The sequence below is a fragment of the Stegastes partitus genome, unplaced genomic scaffold, assembly GCF_000690725.1.
Source record: "Stegastes partitus isolate 25-593 unplaced genomic scaffold, Stegastes_partitus-1.0.2 Scaffold250, whole genome shotgun sequence".
NCBI classification, from domain to species: domain Eukaryota; kingdom Metazoa; phylum Chordata; class Actinopteri; family Pomacentridae; genus Stegastes; species Stegastes partitus.
The window spans coordinates 61,135-82,668 of NW_007577981.1; the positions used below are offsets into that span (position 1 = coordinate 61,135).

General features: G+C 42.4%; 1 protein-coding gene across 2 annotated transcripts in view; it reads left to right on the forward strand.

The window, feature by feature from the left end:
- appa (amyloid beta (A4) precursor protein a) overlaps positions 1–21,534 on the forward strand; it is a 34,376-nt gene continuing 12,842 nt past the window's right edge. Inside the window, exons 1-6 of one of the 2 annotated variants that reach the window (XM_008281891.1) lie at positions 1–196; positions 17,422–17,589; positions 19,688–19,817; positions 20,063–20,175; positions 20,260–20,450; positions 20,801–21,123. In XM_008281891.1, the coding sequence (XP_008280113.1) occupies positions 137–196; positions 17,422–17,589; positions 19,688–19,817; positions 20,063–20,175; positions 20,260–20,450; positions 20,801–21,123 (985 nt within the window). In that variant the 5' untranslated portion in view covers positions 1–136. The remainder of the gene's footprint in view (positions 197–17,421; positions 17,590–19,687; positions 19,818–20,062; positions 20,176–20,259; positions 20,451–20,800; positions 21,124–21,534) is intronic. The other variant, XM_008281890.1, reaches the window with a different exon arrangement.

A 21,534-nucleotide genomic window follows, 5' to 3' on the forward strand; every position in this document is an offset into this window, starting at 1 on the left:
CTATCGCTCTCCATCAGACAACGGGAGTCACCGGCGCTGGAAACACGCTCAGCCTTTTTTTCCTCAGCCGACGCTTAAACGTTCGCACCGTTCGTCGAAAACGCTGCCCTCAGGAGCGTCGTGTCAGCGAAGCGACATGGGGGATCGAGTGGCTTTACTCCTGCTGGCCTTGGCGGCTTCGGCTCTGGCCGTGGAGGTAAGAAAAAAATGCGTTTTTTTTTTTATTCTGTCTTGTGTTGAGCGAGAATGTGTTGTATTTGCCACCATATTGTTGCTGTCAGCTGAGTCAAGCTAGCCGGGGTTAGCTAGCGCCGCCGGACCTTCAGCGCTAAAGCTTCGACTGTTATTGTTGTTTTTTTTTTTTATTAAAATGACAAAATAGGCAAATTAAACAACCAAATTAGGGGATTAAACTGTATTTACCGTGTAATAAACAGTGACAATGTTGGATTTGGCTTTTAAATCGGCTGTGGGGTGTGGTGTTTTGCATTCGGTGAAATTTAATGGAAAGATTTCTGGACCGTTATTTTATATAACTTATATAAAAGCAAAATATTGTCATCCCCACGAATGCCTAACCTAATTTTGATTGGTATATTTGTGTTTAAATGAAATAAAAGATGCGATTTAGTTGAGTATCGTTTTATATTGAATGTCTTAACCGGAGCTTCCGTGTGTAGCTGTTAGCTAGCTTGACACTGACTGTGAACACTTTTGTGTTTCTAAATCACAGTCTTCTCGCTGTTAACAATAATTTCGCGTTGCTAGCTGGACATTTTGCTAGTATTTCTCATTGTTTATTGCCAATTGATGTCTCCAGAAAGGAAACGGAGCATTTAAATACCCCTGTCCCATCGCTCCGTGTTGCCTTTTCTCCAGCAAAGCCTCGCTTCAAGCGTGTACTAACTGATTTATTGGGACTCTGACAATGGAGAAAACGTGTGACACCGTTTGATTTAAAGCTGCTCCCACTTTGTTTCCTCCTTCTTTGTGTTAAACCCACGAGAAACTTGCTTTTTTAGCGATTTTAAAATGCTACAAGCAAGTTGAGAACAAATTATTTACCTCCTGTAATGCTACGAAAACGTTTCTGCTGTTATTATTATTATTATTATTTTTTGCTAACAGGTGCTTCGGACGAATTGGTCGTGGTTTAAGTAATGACAGGGAATAAATGAAAAGCGTATCTCATTTTCCATATCCCGAGGGCTAATTTTAAGGGAGTGGGCGTGTTTTGGGAATGGAAATAAGTCAATAAGACATCTTGTTCTCTCGTAATGAAGACTCGGCGCCTGTGTGTGTGCTTTAAACGAAATAAATTAGGACGACACTATCCTCGGAAAACAAACATCATTAACGCCCTCCACATATTTCAGTCAGATGGGAGAGAATAGAGAAGTAAGATGGCGGCGGTGCACTGCAGCATTTATCGAGGGGTCGAGAAAACTGGGAAGCCAACAGGAGCTTTGTTGCCTTTTCAGCTTTTTTTTCCCTCTCCCACTAATCCAACGTGGAGTTTAATATGAGAACAATCACATCGGAAATACATATTTTTTTAGCTATGGAGCTTGGTTTACATAATCACTGCTCATGCATTTTTTAAGCGTCTTTGCCAAGAATATCGCTTTGTGAATGCACGCTGCAAAAAATACCTATTTTTAACACGTCATTTACTTGATCTGAAGCTAATGTGTCAGTAAAATGTGACCGATTTCATATGTTTCCATGCTAACGTGACATGTCATCATTCTCAGTTGTGTAATTTCCCTGTTATGAAGCAGTGATTGCTTCATTTCCAGTTTTATTAACTCAAGCTGCTAAATTTGTTTCTGGAAAAATCCCAAAACAGTCCACACACCATTTTAAACATGAGGGATTTTTTCCCCTGTTTTAAAGAGCTATGATTGGACTTGATGTGATGCTACTGATGTGGATTTTTTTGGTCCAAGGTGGACATTATTTGCAGCGTGGCCTTGTTGTGAGAAAAATGACACATTCCTGTAACCACCAGTAGCCACACCAAGGTTGGACGTTCAATTGTGGCTGAGGAGCAGCTGCTGTTTAGTGTTATCTGTGGGATCTCTGGTTGTAACAGCTGTAGCTGGTGTAGAGGATGAATTGATCAGTAGTGCAATTTAAAGGCTGCTATCCATTTAGGGTCAGATTTTGAGTTTTTTTCTTAAGATCGACGTGGTGAAATATGGCAGCAGATCCTCATTGTTTCCTCCACGTAGGCTGTAATCAGTGAGCTTGGAATGAGCAGTTTGCTCTCGTCACAAAGCAACGCATTGGCTTTGTCACTTCAGACAATCCTTGCTCTTTGAGTCCTGTATTTACATTATCAGCATCAAAGGCAGAAGTGATAAATCGCGATGGAACAAGCTGTTTGGATTTTTCTGAAATTATTTAGTCAAGATTAAATCAGACTTGAAGATGAGATGTTGCACGGTTTTGATCTTGAAAGGGCTTGTTTATCGCCTTCATGAGTGGCCCATGCAAACACACACACACTTCTAAACACACAGCTCGAGGAAGCGGCTTTTCCTGACGGGCCCGCCCTGTACACGCAGGCCGCGGTGTGGAGCGTGGGAGTTGGATGCCAGCCTTTGTGTATTTGTAAATCCTTGGGAAATGGCTCTTGGATGGGTGCAGGCAGTCTGTTTGTGTGCATACTGCAGTCTTTCAGCCTGGGGCGGACCAGCCCTCTCCCCTTATTAGTGAACCTTAATGCCATTATGCCTATTGGCACTGCCAGTGTTTCTCTCTGGCACCTTCTCTGCTGCTCACACTGCAGTTTCAGTTCTTTGAAGGAGAAATCCCCTGGACAGTAATGTGTCTCCTTTTCCGTTCCCTTTTCGCTTTTATTGTACTCCTTTCACCTGCTTGGCCTGCGTTTCGATTTTAGTTTGTATTTTGCAGAAGGCCTTTTGACAGCCCTCAGAGAATGAGCCTGAACTTTGTGCTCAACCCGGGATTTCAAGTGCACTTGTTCACAGAAAAGCAACAGCAATATTTTATTTGTAATTTTTCGAGCAAAAATACGTGTTTCCAGCTCCTGAAACCGTTTCTTATCCTTTAATAATCATCCATGATAGAAAATCGACCTTTTGTAGCTCATTTTGGACGATGGAAATATGTGACGAGAAGCAGTTATTAGCGTAATCAATAAGGTAAATAATCATTGCAGCCATACTCACAGCAGTTGATTGGATGTTTAACTGTGCAAATAGGTCCTGTAATGAAAAATAATGTGACACTTACTAATCACTTACGTGTAAGAAAAATGTAAATAATCAGTAGTTGCAGTGATGCAGTTATAACTAACATGCACACAGATATGTAATGTGCATAGCCTTATTTTTCCTTTGATCTTTCAAGGTTTTGCCAGTCACTGTTGTGATATTAGGTTGTCATACTGCGTCTGTCTTCTCTCATGTCTCTAAACAGCAGAATTTAAGTATTTCAATTCTGTTCTCTTCCAATAATGTTTTCATATGACTGGATGTCCTCTTCGTAATGTGACAGGACAGCGTTTTGTCCCCTTTTTTTCCTCCCGTCCGGTTTCCTCTTTTAATCCTTTATGTCCAACCAGAGCTGGTTATGAAAGTTTCTTATGCAAACAGGACATTGTCTATCTCGGTCGCGTCAACAACAACAATGACACTGCAGTGCTATTAATGCTCCCCCTGCACCCCACTGTGTCTGTCCTGGAGAAAAGAATTCCTGACCTTTTGATACTGTTGTTTCTGTTGTCATGGAACCTGGAAACGGGGATGATGCCGATGTGCCTGCTGTCTTTTGGAGCTGCCTGTCCATAACTTCTCTTCCCTGTCCGACTAATGAAACTCCAGGTTTCCCCTGTAGCCAAGCAAATCAAATATTGGCAAAGGTCCCACCTGTACCTTAGTCTTTACTCTGTCATACTTGTCTTTTTTGTCTCTTGACATTCGCATAGACATGAGCCGTCTTTTTGTACTCAGTTATGCTTTTTTTTTTTACTGAAAGTTAGCCCCCCTGCCCCCTCCTCCCTTTCAAAGCATGGTAGGAATCTGGTAGTGCTGATTTCAGTGGTTAGAGGCCAGGGGATAGCTCAAAGGCATGCTTTGTGCAGTCCAACCTTGAATCTGAACGAGATACTGTGGATAAAAAGGAAAAGGTTTGATTAGATTCTGCAAGTAGTAAGCTTAAGAAGCTGGACTTCTCAAGAGAAGATTGTGGTTTACAGTGAAGGTCTAGATAAAGTCTCATACTCTTCTGCTAGCTGCACAGTGCACATAGAGTCTTAAATGCTCACAGAGCTTGCAGGTACAGCAGCTACTACTATTTGAAGTTTTTCCTGCCATTTTTGGGATCAGAATCGAATCAAGGGCCTAATTCACCGATTGTTGTGAAGAGCTGACTAGTACAGACAGATACCGACAAGTTTAGAGGATGGTTTGTATTGTTTACTGTTGTGTAGAGCTTAAGTCTGGTTGCACTAACCTGGCGGTTTATGATCTCTACATCACAGTGTGCGGTCTTTGTTGTCAACACATAATATGAACTAAGCATCTTGTGTACAAAATTGAAGGACTCTCTAATGTGGGGCTACAGTTCACGTTTCTGAAAAGCCGTCCCTTCATCTTGCTCACCTCTTGTTTATGAGTGGCTTGTAATTAGCCCTAATAGGTCAAACATGTACTTTATTGCCTGGCAGTCTTCAGGGAACATTCTCCCTCCCACTTCTCACATTAGAGCGAATCTCCCACTAGGCAGCACCATTCATCACCATTCGACTGTTATTTCCATCTGTAAATATCAGCAGTGCGCCATGAAGACACACTCTTCATTTCACTGCTGAGTAAGCAGCTGTTGGTACAGAATCTGAATAATAAGCTGAGAAACAAGTCGCCCTGACCTGCGCAATTACTCAGCAGCAGCACCGAGTACCTCCAGCTTTCAGTTCATCAGCGAGGAAGCAGCACACACAGTAGTCACACACACGCGCGTTTGAAAGCTTGTCAAGGCATCAAAACTGCCATGCTTTTGCAGTCACAGCTCCATCAAAAGTGCAACGTCCCGCAGTGACGGCCGTGGTGAGTTGGATGTGACTGACCTTCCGCTGAGATATGACCTCAAGTGTGACAATCTGACCAAGGCCGATACAATCAAGGTTTAATCAGGGATTTGGTCACACGGATGCAACATTATCAGTGTGTGATGGATGAGTTGGTATATAAATCATGCGTCTAACGCATGGTGCTGCAAGGGTCATGCTATATTATATAAATAATGGATGTAATGTTACACCAAAATCAAGTTGCGGCATAGATTTACGGCTATGTTTTTTTGTACAGCAAAAACAAGAAACACAAAACATGACACAGCTTCTTTTTGCTATTTTCTTTAAAAATAAACACTTGTTTACCAAACAGACGGCTATATTGTTCCTAAAATAATAATAATAATGATAAAAACAATCTGTGAATACTCCTTTAACTAGCTGAAACCTGCTAATAAATACATAAATTCTAAAAAAAAAAGGGAATCAAAATAAATTTTCTCTCAAGTAAATAAAAAGTACTGAAATGCATATCCATTATGATGCAGCAGTTAGAAAATTAACGGTGCTTAAAATGTTCTGTGTAATCGGCAGCAGATGCATTGGGTAAGTTGTGGACAACTGTAGCTCATGTTTGTTTACAAAAGGCTGCGATGACCTGCTGGCGGAAATTTGGACCGGAGGGAACTTGATAACAGGGCTTGATTAATTTCAGCATGTGTCTAAAATCTGTGTTCTTGACAACAAAGTATGGTCTTATATCCATTGCTATAAAAACGTCTATGGCTTTTGCTATCGCTTTAACTCGGTCTGATTCGTTACCAAGTGGCTGCTTACATACCAGCACTTACTTTTTTTCTTGTACAATTGATGTTCACGGATGCCGTCATAAATGAGCCAAATGTAGCTGAACAATACAGTCATACAGCTTTCATCTGATCCACCAATTTCTCTTTTTCCATTGTCATTTTAGTTAACTGAGAAACTGTATTGGTCCCAGACAGCAGACTTTATTGATAGTGGATGGTCTTCAAGCTGTGGTTCTTTTCTGTTTGCTTTTGTCCACATGGGCTCAACTAACAACATAGGATCCTTTGCTAAAGTTGCAGGCAGTAAGTCTCAAATTGAGTTCTGCACACACACAAAAACAACCTCTGGGTACTGAACTGGAAGGCCCACACTGTAGGTTTTCGGTCCACACACATGTACCGTTGCACTCCCTTTACGTATGTCTCCATCATTACACATAATGACTCCGACCCAATTGGATGTGTCTAACTCAATTCAGCACGCTGCTTGTGTCCGCTCTGTTGGATTCTGGAATCGAGTTGAACCAAAGAAACCCCAGCTTACCTCTACAACCTGAGAAAACCCAACAGAGGTCCCACTCCTGCCGTGGTGCCAGGGCAGTTTTGACATTTATTTTGGGTCGAGTGCATTAAGGCAGATATGAAGTGGCACCACAAATTCAGGCTCACGAAATCAGAGTGGCATACAGCACATTTGAGACTCGTGTCCTGAAAAGCATGCAGCAAAGTAGGTTAGAAAAAGGACCTCTGTTTAGATGTGTGCTGTATAGTTACAACATCCCCTTTGTTATATATCAGCATGCTCTCTTTATTCTGCCTCTGTTTGCCTGCTTCCTGTTCCCTCTGCACACTAGGTGCCCATACAGGGCTGAAATAACAAAAAGTAGGTCGAACAATTGCCCTTTTAATTTTACAAAATGAAAGTCCTATAGTGTTGGTCGCACCTGCAATTTAAAAAATCACTTAGATGTGCTTCGCTACCATATGTTTACCATTGTCATATTTAAATTTCAGCTTCTAACAAAACTCAAAAATTTGGGGCCATAGTTCAAAAACCTCATGTGCTTCTAATGCAAATACTTTTTTCTGGAACTGAAACTCCAGGCATGTGCCAAAAGGTCAGAAAGCTTTGCAAAAAAAAAAAAGAAAAAGGGCAGAAATTAAAATAATAAGTAAACAGCAAACACAAGTGGTAGTATTAGAAGTGTGTCCCTTGATATTTTCATGTTCAAGCTTGGCTTCTGGTCGATGAGCTGCATTTTAAATTACAAGAAAATTTGCATGCTTTTAATTTACAAATCTCTATTTTATCTCAACAGTTTAATGTGACAAATCCAAACTTGAAATATTCACAAGCACATTCTTTCCATTTTAATAAGCCAATTCTTCCAAGCGAAGCGCCGACATATTTACTGGAGCTGTGGAGGAGCTGGCTTCTCTGTGCCCTCGACTAGTTTCCATCATTCGCACATTTTCATCTTTTCAGCACTTATTTTATTTTCATTAAATAGATGTGCACTAAGAAACTGCTTTGGCTCAGTAAGAGGTTGCTTACTCATTATTTTTAAGATGGGAAATCTTTTTGAGAAAGTTTCCTCCTAATGATGAAGTTTGTTTCACCATCTCTCTGTCAACACATAAAAACCCACAAGGGTCCTCGTTTTGGAAGGTTATATTCCTTCACTTGCAGAAATGATCTCATCGCCTCACTTGTCTCTTCCCATGTCTCCACTCCATCGTCTTGTGTGTTCAGGGTTGCCATAGCAGTAGAGCCTTCCCCAGGTGCCTGGTACTTGGACTATAATTAGGCCACTCTGTATTATTCCCCTTCGTTCCTCTCACCCTTTCCTCCTTGTCTCTCTCCTTTTTTATTTTTTTTTGCTTGTCTCCATCAGAAGAATTTGTCGCTTGTTCTTTTTTTTCCCCGAAAATCGGTGTCATCCATACAGTATGTTATTGATGTGCTGCATGCCCTCGACTCGAGATTCACAGATCAGAGGGCTTATGAAGCCAGTACCTCTTCAAGTCAGGCGACACGCCATCAGTTGTAGATGACAAGTGCTCTCGGAGTCCAACTGTGAAATTGGAACACTTGTTTCAAATGCCAAGCTCTGTGAGTGTGATGTGTGTGATTGGGAGGAATGGAGATTTGCGTCAGAAAGTGGACCGTATTCTTGACTGTTCCCGGCTATTTTTGGATCTGGTTCCTGTCGGTGTCTGCAACAGAGGTGGACTTCCTGTGTTTGTGCAGTGAACCGGAGTGATATAGAATGAACCTTGTTTGTGTGCATGTTTGTTGGTGTGTTGCTGTGAGCGGTGATGGAAAGCCATTGTGTAGAAAGTCCCCTATGTCTGACGAGACAGTGATAAACCCCAAGTGTTAATGTTTAGTCATTTCATTCATAATGAAACTAAAGTAGGAAAATGGAAACAAATGCAAAAAACTGTTTGTTTTTCCTGCATTTAAGAACTTTTGTTTCACCTGGGGTTGCTTTTTACTTTAGAATAAGAGACATTTTTTGTTTCTAGAATGGTTAGAAATAACAGGGACATACATAGAGTCCTGACAAATAAGGAAACAAAGGCTCATTTCCTCTGTACACAAACTGATCATACTTACTATAATGAGTAGTCAGGGAAAACCCCAAGTAAAGTATAAACCTGAAGTTATACATGCGCGTTAATGATTGATTTTCTTTGGAAATACTGGCTGCACTGTCAGTTTACCTGCTTGCTGTGGAGGCGGTGCTTGATGATGACTCCAGATACATCTGCCCCCCCAGGGCCCTGACTAACACTAATTAACCCACACTCAGTCGTAAAATATTCTTTTTATGTCATTGTGAAGGTGGTTAAAAGGCTTCAGGTTTGTACAAGCTCAGTTTCTGCATTTTCAAAGTGGAATGTGGCATTTCGCTTTGTTTAACCTCCTCGAAATTTGATTCTAGTGAACAAGTAAAGACAAATATGCAACATAAAACCAGGTTGTGCATTTTCTGGTTTTCTAACATGAGTATCTGAGGCAGATATAAAAAAATAAATATGAATGATGTGTTTTGAGCCTCTCCTGTTGGGCACTTCTTTTTGTAAAAGGAAGATTATGCTGCTACAGATTTTTTTCTTTTCCGTTTTGAGTGTCGTGGGTTATGATTTTGTGTCATGGCCTGTAGAGCAAAGATGACGTAACATGATGCAAAACGACGCAAAGGACCCACTTATTCCATGTGGGGGATGTCAAGTATAACAGTCTAGATACGGTGACCAAACTTGGTCCTAGAAAAAATAAAATGACTAAATCATAGAAAGTTGTGAAATTTTACATCAGAACCGTACAAAGATCATGTTTACAAAAATATTTTGTGATGCAAGATATTCATGCGTCTTTCCCCAAAAGCTAAAATGTCCCTTGTTAACATATTTTTGGGTGAGATCGGAAACAGATTTGCGTAATTTCAGATCTGAGTAGCCACAGTTCATAAAGTGATCAGTGAGCGTATCCTCTGTGTGTGTCCACAAGCAATCGGAGCTCCATCTGTGTGTTTTCGTATGTTGGTGCACCACTGCAGAGTGAGTCCCGGCTGGATACCAGTGAGGTCGGGGCCAGTTTATCAGGCCCTTATTGATCGAGCCAGTCCTTGTTGCAGTTGCTTAACTTGAACTTCGGCACATGTATGTCCAGCTAGATACGGGTTACACAACCACACACACCATCCAGTTTCCTTTCCAAAGCAAACTAACCTGATGATGAAATTCCTGCTCCCAGGTGACTTGGATAATGGTGTTGCCTGAGGTTGCCACAGCGATGACAGAGGGAGGTTATAACAGGCCGTTCCCCAAGGTTGAGAGCAGTCTCCGTATCCATGGTGACTATAACTAAGGAAACCAAGAGTCCCTCCATCATGTCTAGACAAATTAAGTGGGCACAAGTCGGAACTGTTTTTCTTACACACTTCTAATCAGATTTTAAACAGATTTGTCTGAGATACTAATTCCCGAGGAACCCCTCGAGACAAAGCTTAATCGCATTGAATATGAATGAAGATAATTCTTCAAACAAACTTAAATTCTCCTCTCAGACTCAATGAAAACTTTTTGAAGATGGGGACTGTGGGATGAGCTCCGAGTAAGGGGGAAAAAAGACATGCTAGGTACATGAAGAGAACCATCGGGAAGCAGAAGGGTGTGGCTGATCTGAGATGTGAGGCGAATCATCAGCGTGAAAGCCTGCAGTTAGGAAGGTATTTGCCCTGCCTTGATTTGAGGAAGCATTTCATTGTGTCAGTTTGACCTTTTAAGCCCAAATAAGTAGGGAGATCAATATTTATCCAAGACTGACTTAGATCTATTGATTCAAGAAATGCCTGAATGAACATGACTCAGTCTTCTTTTCTTGAGGTGCTCGGGTTTCATTATAACCTGATTCACCTCACTTTACCTCGGTCTAAGCTGGCTGCTTAGCGAATGAGCCAGGCAATCGATCCCACCCCACTCCCAGTTTTTTTTCTCTCTCTCTCTTTGTCACATATTCAGGCCAGAGTGTCTGTTTTGCTCCGGTATTTTATGTCTTTTTTTATGAACAAGTTCAGCCTGTTTATACATCCAGTCTGTAATTGAACTTTTGGCCGACAGGGAGTGTGAGGGGAAGGGAAGAGGGCCTGGCTGCCCTGTAATCAGTGAAACACTCTATCCGCTAGATCTGCTTCCCAAACATCAGGCGCAGATAGCATTACTCACAAACACACACACACACACCAGAGTGGGACGGCATTGGACACACACTTTAAGTCCAGTCAGAGATGATCTGAGGGTTTTAAGTAACAGCAGGGCCTGCTTGCCAAGGTGATTACAGTGAGTGTATGTGTGTGTCTGTGTGTGTGTGTGCGTACATGCATGCATTTCAGCTTTGTGCTAGAGCATTGAGCATTTCTATTACCTTGCCAGTCTTATTTAATTCAGCTGCAACATATCCTCCCAAGTTAAGTAAACAAATGCCCACAGTGATGCACCTCGTAAACAAGCCACAGACAGCCGGGCTTCCGTTCGATTCCACCGCAGCTGATTGATTAATAAGTCAAAGGAAAGCAATATAAGTTTATTGGATCACATAACATGTTTCCCCCACTCATAAATGCTGAAAGGCTACCAAGGATAACACAATAAAGGTCTTATTTGCATTCCGTTAAGCTGCCATTCGCAGGAGCTGCCCTTTTTTTATTTTTTTCCACGTCTCCATAGTGATTGTGTATCTTAGCCATTGTTAACCATCTCCAATGCACACCGGTTGACATTATCTTGCGTGTGGTACAGTGTGTCCCAGCCTGGATAGTAATGGCTTGTCTTGTTAGCTACCAGCTTGGACGTGGCCAGAGATGCCTCTAAAAGATGTGTGACAGAGCGAAAGCGTGCATGTGTGCAGAGCTGCTGCGACACATCTTGCTCTCCAGGGAGTCTCCCCCTGGGGTGAGAGCTGATCTAAGACACCCTCCCTCTTATCCCCCCTTACCACCACCTTCACCCAGCTCCCCATGGCAGGCCTGGGCCACTCAGATAAGACTGTACAATTAATAGCACTGCAGGACCAGCGCCCATGGGGACACTTCAAAGATTGTGTATGTATGTGTGTGTGTGTGCTTTTGGTGCACTGGAATATATTAAACTGTTTCTCAACTCTATGTTTGTGAGAAGATACATGGTGTGTGTGTGTGTGTATGTGTGTGTGTGTGTGTGTGTGTGTGTGAAAGAATACATTTATTTGCATTTTCTATGCTTGTGATGTAATATTTCATTTTCTGACATCCGCCCATTTACATGTAATGGGTAATAAACCTCTTTTTTCTGCTTTTTAGTGCTACTGATCACATCAGTGAATGCAGCAGTCATAAGCGGGCTCACTTGCACATGGTGGTACATTTTATGCAAGTCTTTTTACACAATGACTTTGAGATGGGAATGGTTAGACAATTTGCATAAAATAGGAGAAGAGTTATGTCTTTGACGGTCTTGCGTGTGGAGTAGTGTGAATTTGCATAGATCGCTTAGGATTTTTGCTCCCCTGAGAGTTGAAAGAGTCGTAGATTCTGCACCTAATTTGTAATTTCTTGTGGAAGTTAACCTGGCCAGTGGGGGACACAAGCTTTCAAAGGACAATGCATGTATTTTTTCCTCATAAGTATCATTTATGGTACTACTGTAGTGTCAGAAAGAAGAGATTTGGAAACTTAGCTACAATGAAAGGTAACAGGACAAGAAAGACTCAAGTGATCAGACAGTTCAAGCACATTTTCTAAACTAGGGTTTAAATGTCTGATTATTTACATTAAGGATTATAATTCTATACTTTTCTTCTTTTTTATTTCTGTTCATCATTTGGGCAATGTATACAAATTCACAAATATTTATATAAAGGCTTAGACATCAGATATCTATCACATAAGACCAAAAACAAGTCTTCCTCACTTAGAAGTTGAAAGTGAACTGTGTTGTCTTTTTGCTTAAAAATGCTGAATGATTAATCAGTTCTGAAAATGTTTTTAATGTTCATTTTCTGTTTGTCAGCTAATTAGACATTTTTGTAGTTATCTGACATGCTGATATTTTTCATCTCATTTTGGCTGGCTCCAGTTCAGATATATGCACATATTTTTCCCCCTAATTGCAGAGAACATCAAGTCTCTGCTGTAGTGGAATTAACATATTATTATTCCTACTCTTATCATGATGGCTCACTGCTAAGTGCGCACATAAAACACGATGCTGTTTCACTGTATTTCACTTTAAAGCCTTTATCAACCGACACCACTGATGTTGCTTATATCACTGGCCGTCCCTACAGCTAATCGTTTGAGCCACTAATTGTTTTAGCTCCAACCTAAAACACAGTAGCCCAAACAATACAAAAGGTTCACGTTTTAAAGCCAGTGTTATCCCTCTAAGACAGAGCATATGACTGTCAGACACGTCATGGTGCGTGTCTGTGACACTTGTCTGGATGTGATTTGGGTCATGGTTTCTAAGTGTGGCGATTCATCTGTCTGTGAGGGAAACTGCGACGTGTGTGTGGACGGATCATGTGAAGTGCTTCAGTGAGCTCGTCATCCTCATCGTAAACCTCCTTGGGGTAGCAAACCACTCTATCAAATTGCATTTGCAAATAATCTCACTTTAATCACTTTACTACTATAAACTTGCATGTTATTGCATTACATTATTAGATTGTTGCTTTGCCTGTGTTTTTTTGAGTGTTTTTCTTTCTCTTGTGTTCCTCCCTCGGGGTAAAACGAATTCCATTTTGTCCTCAAATTATTATGCTGATGTTGAATGCTTTTTATGGTTTATAAATCGGCAAGCTTTAACAGCATGGACAAGATCTACATGCAACTTAATTTTGTGGGGCAGAAGGCCCAGTAGCTTATGTCTTCTTTCTGTGACTGACATGAAATGCAGACATTGTGTTTTCTCAGATAGTGCACTTATTTTATCCTGCTACAATTCTCTTTATTGTGGAATTTGTAATGATTTTTTCTCGCCTTCTAAACTGTCTCTAACGCTCTAGTCTTTTGCGCTTATTTTGATCAAATTATAAGGATTTTTCATCAGCCGATACGATGAATAAAAGCAGCAAGAAGCTAAAAGCCTGTTTTTGATGAATCACTGCTTTAGTTGCATCACTCTGGCAGAAGTAGCGTACCAGGCACGATGTGACCGGGGTTTCTGCTCACTTTAACTGAACTATCTTCTCGGGGTCAATCTCATATAACATCAACCTCCTTTCCCCTGTCTGATTCCCTGTCGCTACGGTGATGGCTATCATGCCAGATTGAGACCAAAAGGGGATATTTCTCCTGACCAGGCTGCCGTCCTAATCCTTAGTGCCCAGATTACTGCTCCATCCCCTCCCTGCAGGATGACCGGCTGGCAGACTGGCAGGTCTGTACACTAGACATGAGATGGGATAAAGACAGAGCGAGCGAAGGAGAGGAGGGAAGCCTGGTGTCTCCTTCTGTAATATACAACAATTTGCTGCTAATGTGTCTCACCATTTGTCAGTGCGCCTTTCACTGAGTCCATCTGTTGCTTCCTTTGGGTGGATTCAAGCTTCCCAGGTTGTCACTAGAGCTGGGAGAAAACAACAAAACAGCCTTTTTACTTTCACATTTCTTTTTTGAGGGAGATTTGTGAAATGCGATCCATTATTTCTCCAGTTGTTTGAAGCTGTAGAAGGTGAAATGCAGGGACTGTTTCTGTAAACAGGATAATCATGGGCGCGGCAGTTTGCCTGGAGGATCTTTGAAAACATTGATGAAACCGGCATTGAACTTCGAAGACGAGGACATCCTTTTTCTCCAAACTACCTCCTTCCGACAGCAGAATTTCCCATCTTTCCTCTACTAAGCCTTCTCTGATTTCCTCCAGCATCCCTCTCTGTCTCTGGCCCTCCATTCCCACATCCTTTCAGTTTCACAAAGCGCTTGACCTTCTGCTTGAGCCCGAAGGCTTATTGTCCAATTCATCTGTTCTCCAATCTCTCGCCATTGTGGTTATTGTTCTTTTTCGCACTTTCTCTCCCCGCTCCTGCCTTCGCCATCATCCTGGGACTCTGATTTATAAGCTTGCTGCAAAGGCTTGGCTGATCCCTACACCCACCCACCCCCCTCCTCCTCCTTTAACAGAAGACTGAGCGGTGGAGAGATAGCATTGGAGAGGCTGAGAGGCAGGAGGGAGAAGAGGGAGCGATTGGCGGGGATATGATTTGCCAGCCAAAAGAGGATGACACAAAGAATTTGAATGTCAGCAAGCAGTTGGCGCTGATTTGCCTACCTATGCCCCAAAGCAGAGAAGAAGTTGGTTTATCTCTTTCAATATGTGACAGAGTGAGGCCAGAGGGTACGCAGATAAGGTCAAAATGAAACCGGGCACCCAGAAAGTGAGTTAATTAAAAGATAGCACATGTGCACGACTTTTTAAAGATTATTTGAAAACTTTCTGCTCTCAGTTTGCCTTGGGTTTTTACTATTAATGAGCAGGCTGGGATGTGATCTGTGCCTGTTAGCGCTGCTCACTCACAGATGGCAGTGTGGGAATCGGGCGACAGACCCCTAAATAACCCTGTGTGGTGCAGATGGCTCAGTGTCAAGACTGATGACCACCAGTGTTAAGTTGTCATTTGCGGGCGCTGAGGAGGGCTGTGGCCAGGAGGGGATTTTACACCCGACTGTGTGTGTTAGTGTGTAGAGTGTGCAGTCTGCTAGAGTGTGTGTGTGTGTGAGGGATTTGCTGATTTCTGCGCTACTACAGCCTGCAGCTTATCATGCTGACCTGTGGGGGATGTGAACTTTTGAAGGTGGATATTTGACCCACAGAAGTGTAACCTGATCTGTTGTGTGTATGCATGTGAGCTGTTATTACCCCCTCTTTTAAAGGCTTAAATTCCACATTACTACACATTTTTATTCATTTGTTTCCTTTTTGCTCATTAGGAGGCAAAGCGATGTTACTTGAGATGATCTTAATGGAAGTTAATGGCCCCCCTGGAGGTCCCATATCCATGCCCCAATTTATCCGAACTAGGAAGGTGGTATTAATGTTGTGGCTGTTGTGTATATTCTTGAAGATGAATAATATCTCATGAGAACATGTTAAAATTAGAACCTTTATTATTCATTATGTTCAAAGGGAAATGTAGGCGTACAGCTTAAAAACATTAGATAGCTCCAAGAAACCTGTAAACATGCCCTGAAGTGACCGGGTAATAATAACATTTTATGACTTTATAGGCTGTAGATTATGCACTCCTGCAGTATCAGTGACTCCACACACGTGAATATTGCAGACATTATCTTGTCTGTCTACCTTGTGTTGACATCCTTAAGCATAAAACATGAGATTACAGATGTGATTGGCTGATCTGAATGAGTGTAAAAACCAACCACATAACTCTAACACTTGCTTTGCTCGCAGTGCTTAGTGTATAAAAAAAGTTGAACAAAAGACATGTTAGGTAAATGGAAAAAAAAATAAAAAATCTGGATCCAATTTAATGTGTTCCACAGCCTCCAATCGATCTTTACCAGTTTCACAAACGCCTGGTTACTGGTGTGCAATAGCTCTGAATTGCATTACATTGTACAGGTGTTGGCTTTATTGCATTCACCTCATGTTTGTGCACCTGGCAAGCTTTCTGTTCTGCTTTGCTTGGCTTCTCCAGGCTCAATCAGGTGAAAACAGAAAAGCAGCTCCAGAGAGGGCTGTCATCCTCTTTTGCCAAGTGCGTAAATACAACGTGTATAAATGGAACATAATGAAAACTGATAAAGTTCATCTTTGCGCAGATACACCAGATACAAGCCTGCTAAATCGATCCGAAGATTTGAGTTTTCGGCTTCAAATTGAATCCAAATTGATGGCCCCCACCAGTTATTCTCTTATTGCAGGAGGACTTTATGCCCCTGGCTGCTTGGAGAGAATCAAGTCTGCAGGAAAAAATATGCTATCCATCTCACAAAACAACATTTGTTTGCCTGCCAGGGCCTTCAAAACCATTAACAAGATTAGGGAGCACACAATGGCAACAGTCCCTCTCCTCCCTCCCTCTGTCTCCTTCTCTTTTTTCCCCACGTATTCCCTCCCATTTTGTTCTAGCTCATTTGCCAGTACAATGCAGACATTCAGTGGTTTGTCTGCACCTCCTCTCCTAGGGGAACTTCAGCACAAAACCTCCTTATGCAGGCAGACAGCAGTGGCACACACACACGGAGAGGCACGAATCAACACACAGGAGCGTAAATTAACACAAAAATTAATACATTCATGCCAAAGGCGGACGCTCTCTCCTGCTCACACACACACGTTTGCTCACACACACTCCCCTTGCCTCCAGCCAGCATGCTCTTCTTCTCTATATGTGCTGCACTAACGGAGAGAATTGAACCAAAAACAAATCAACAGAGGGTTATATAAACACTATACTGCCCTGGAAAACTACAAAAAAAATAGCCTACATGGTCACAGAAATATACAATACTCCTGTAAAGGGTATAGCACAGGGCAGCTGAGTGGGTGTGTGTGCTTGTGCATGAGCATCATAGACTACAGCGGGTGTATTTGATTGCTCGAGGCTTGTTGTTTGAGGCAATTTATCCTTGTAAAGCTATTGATTTTGCTCTGTTTTCATCATTTTTCAGCAGCAGCGTCTTTTTGCGCATTTGAATATACAGTAGCCGAGACGCCGGGTGCGATGCTAGGACATGTAGGAAATCCAACCCAACATTTTGCTGAAATTGGAAGAGGAATATCTGCCCCAGCCCGACTTTCACGAACACCTTATCTTTGGATTTCCTCCTCTTCTCTCCCTCATGTCTCTCCCACTCCTCTCATCTGAAACCAGCTCACCTCATCTACTTTTCATCTAACACGCTAATCTCCTCTCCTCTCCTCTGCCGGCCCCCCTCTATCTAAGTAATAAAATTTAATTGCATCCGTCTTGCATTTTTCAGCGCAAGTGCTCAAGGAGTTTAACATGAGTGGTATATCTCATTAAATCTCTCTCCCCCCTCTCTCTCCCCCTACCCTTAGGTGCCTACAGATGTTTCTATGGGTCTGTTGGCAGAGCCCCAGGTGGCCATGTTTTGCGGTAAGCTCAACATGCACATCAACGTGCGGAGCGGCAAGTGGGAGCCAGACCCCTCGGGCACCAAGAGCTGCATCGACACCAAGGAGGGCATCCTGCAGTACTGCCAGGAGGTAAACTGTGGGGAGTGACGGGGGGCGTGTGTGTGTGTGGGGGGTGCTGCAAACAACCAACAGTAGCTGCTTACCTCCTTTTTGATGTGTACAACAGTTTATTCTCCCCCTGCAGAAATAATTAAATCTCCTATTACATGATTTTATTAATGTACTCTTTAACGCTGATATGAATCTTTATTATATCTGTTGTAGTGAAAAGTGTCAGCCTCAAGGGGGGTAGGAAAGGTTGGGGATATGGATACTGAATGTCAGGATAATGTTGAAAAATAATACTCATTTGGCTACGCATGCTGTGATATAGGGAATCCTCAAACTGTAATTACCCAGTGTTTATTTTATTTTGAGCGAGCAATAAGTCTAGATGATAAATTTTTATAGTGGTAGTCAGGTTTTTGGGTCGGGCAATTTACATTTTAGCCATTAAGCTGACAGTCTGAGAGCAACTTGCAATGATTTAGCAGGTAGCAGTGCAGCGACTTTACTGGGAACGCTTTAGGGGAGTTGACAATTGGATTCTCTCTTTTTGTAATTACCTGAAGAAGTTAGTTTTATTTAGGTTTTTTTTTTTCTTTTTTTGGAAAATTAGAACAATTTCGTAACATAGGTGGTAAAAAAAAAAAAACAACCAAGATGGCTGATAGCTTTCAATGTGAACACACCATTAGAAAGTAGACCAAAACAGAAACAGCTATGGGTGTAAGGTATTTGGTCTTGCTGGCGTGAGAAAATATAAGCGCACCGAAGAGTCTGTCATGAGTGGGCTACACAGTCCACAAGCAGATTTGTTTTTAGTCACCAAAATCCCCAATTTGGCAGGATCTCATGATGCCAAAACTCTGCTCAGTAAACAAGCTGCTTAAGTCCATGTGACTTTACTTTACCAGCCATGGCTAGATTTTAATTAGGCAGCATGAAGCCAACCAAACCAAAAAGCTAAAATGCAGCACAGTGAAGTGTTCTGTTGTTGTTTAGTCTAAGAAAACGCACCCTTCTGTTAGACACATGGCTGTTGATATTCATAAACCGACTCTAACTGCTTTCCTTTCGTTCTGTCTTCTCCCACCGCAAAACCGCATCATTTCATTTGGGAATATCCCAGTAGCACAGATAAACAAATAAACTATGATAAAAGAGAGTTGTCGGATAAGCGGAGCTGGTTCCTTTGAAAAACATGTACAACAGACTCAAAGGTAGATAAATTCACGTTTCCATTGTTACCACTGATAACAAATCTAGTGATAACACTTCCTCACCAAAGCAGCCTTTGGGTCCCAGCTTTAAACACAATTTTAACCTCAAATATTAAAAATAAAAAAAGGCATCCTATCCTCCCGTAAGCTGAATGGAGGAGCTGATTTGACAGAGGTGAGTGCAGCAAGAAACCAAGAAGGTTATGGAATGACAATTTTTTCCTTTGCATTGGGAGAAGCATGAAGGGAGAGAAAATAGAAAAGGAGGTGTCATGAAAAAGAATGAGGGGAGAGGTATTTGGAGAGGGCTGACATGCCAGCTCAGAATATTGTGCAGAAGCAGACGTTATGCATGGCTGAGAGGAATATAGAGGTAAACACAGCAGTCTGAAAAGCGAAAACAGAATCAAGTAGCACTGCGGTAATGTAATGATTAAATATCTGGGAAAACAACACATTTTCTCAAAGCGAGGGTGCAAAATACTTTTGGAAAGGCAGTGAAAAAGAAAGAATTGATAACCTTTTGAAATCGATCAGCAAAAGCTTTCTCGACATCTATAACTGTGTGGCTAGGAGGACCAAAGATGACCCAAGATCAAACCTGTGATTATTTTCCCCTGAAACAGAAACTAGCTTATCAGAAGTGTAGATGATACATGGGGATATGATCGAGCATAAAGAGGAAGAGTGCTGCATGGGCGAGAGCACTGGACAGAGCAGGAAGTAAAATTAGTCAGAAATATTTAGGTACCAACGAGAGTGTGTGTAGGACACAAAGTGGGTGAATCCACGAGTTCTGATTATGTGCTTCCCACTTTTGAGCTGCTGTTATAAAGGTTCAACTGGATGATAAGTGACTTTGCAGTGCTATGACGCCAATATAACATGTAATACTGTGTGCACAGGTGTACCCAGAGCTCCAGATTACCAACGTGGTGGATGCCAACCAGGCAATCAGCATCCAGAACTGGTGCAAGAAGGGGCGCAAGCAGTGTCGCAACCACATGCACATTGTGGTGCCCTACCGCTGCCTAGGTAAGGCCACCATACGTCTATATATGAGGGTTAACTTTTGTGGGAAGTAGTGTCCCTTTTCAAGAATTGCAAGCAGGAGAAACATGGAAAAGATCACTATTTTAATCTGGTTACTGAAGGAGTTATTACAGAAACTTGTGCTTTTTGAGAGTTCTCTGTGTTGGTTGAGATGTGTCTTGACTTAGTCTGAAAGCTGAGCTGAAGTTATGTATGAATTATAAATATGGATATTGTTTTTGCTGCAGTGGGAGAATTTGTGAGTGATGCCCTGCTCGTTCCTGACAAGTGCAAGTTCCTGCACCAGGAGCGCATGGACCAGTGTGAGAGCCACCTGCACTGGCACACTGTAGCCAAGGAGGTGAGTCCACACCCGCGCACATCCACCACTTTAATGACTAGCATGAATATGTACTGATCTATTTTCCCTTCCGTATCTCCGTAGTCCTGCGGAGACCGCACCATGAATCTGCACGACTACGGGATGCTGTTGCCGTGCGGCATCGACCGTTTCCGAGGAGTGGAGTTTGTGTGCTGTCCCGCTGAGGCGGAGCGTGATGCTGATAGCACAGAGCAGGATGCTGATGATTCTGATGTCTGGTGGGGTGGAGCAGAGACTGACTACTCCGACAACAGGTACACACACAAACAGATAAATGAGGGCAAGGCTGCAGTAGAGTCATACATCAGCGCTCAGATGATCATAGATACTGCCACTTTCATTTTTAACACTGTCATGTGGACAAAATTTCTCTCCTTGAAAAGCAACTTGAAGGTTGGTTATAATTTAAAGTCTCTGTCCCTTCTGCCTTCACCTTCATCCACCTTGTCTTCCCTGTTTCCTCATCCCTCTTTCTGTCCCCTTTCCTTCCTTCACTGCTCTTGCTGCCTCCATATGTCTCCTCACTCCCCTCTCACCTCCATTCTCTATTTCCTACCCTCCCTCCTTCTTTCTCTTTTTCCATCCATCCCTCCTTATCTCCCAGTATGGTGCGGGAGCCGGAGCCAGTGGAGCAGCAAGAGGAAACCAAGCCATCTGTGGTAGAGGAGGACGAGGAGGAGGAAGTGGCCGAGGAAGATGACGAGGAGGAGGAGGAGGAAGAGGACGTGCTGGACAACGATCAGGACGGAGATGGAGAGGAGGACGAAGAGGTGGTGGAGGAGGAAGAGGAGGAGGAGGAGGAAGAGGGAGACGACGACATCATCGATACACTCGATGACAACGACGACGCCGACGAGCCCACCACCAATGTTGCCATGACGACAACCACCACCACCACCACCGAGTCTGTTGAAGAAGTTGTCAGAGGTGAGGAACGTTTTTTTTAAATGGGTGTTTGTGTACAGGTCAGCGTCTTACTCTCCACGATGTGTATATATTTAGTCTTGTCCTTTATGTTTTTGTTTCCATTATTAGGTTAACTTGAGGGATTCTTTACTTCTTCAATACAGTCATCAGATGACTTGGTCTCTTTGCATTTAGATTAATGTGGAGCAATCTGAGGAGTACAACATGCAAAACATGTTTTTCCCCCCATTTTTTATGCTTTGCTAAACACAGTTGAACTTGGTGTTCCTCGCCCATTAATTTCCTGCTGTCATTTTTCTTATTGTGCTCATTTATCATTTCACAGCTTTCATTAGCCACGTTCCATTAGAATCAGAATTGGTTGTACCGGCACTGCTTCTTCATTTTGTGTTAAATTGGTCTTAAATTCGA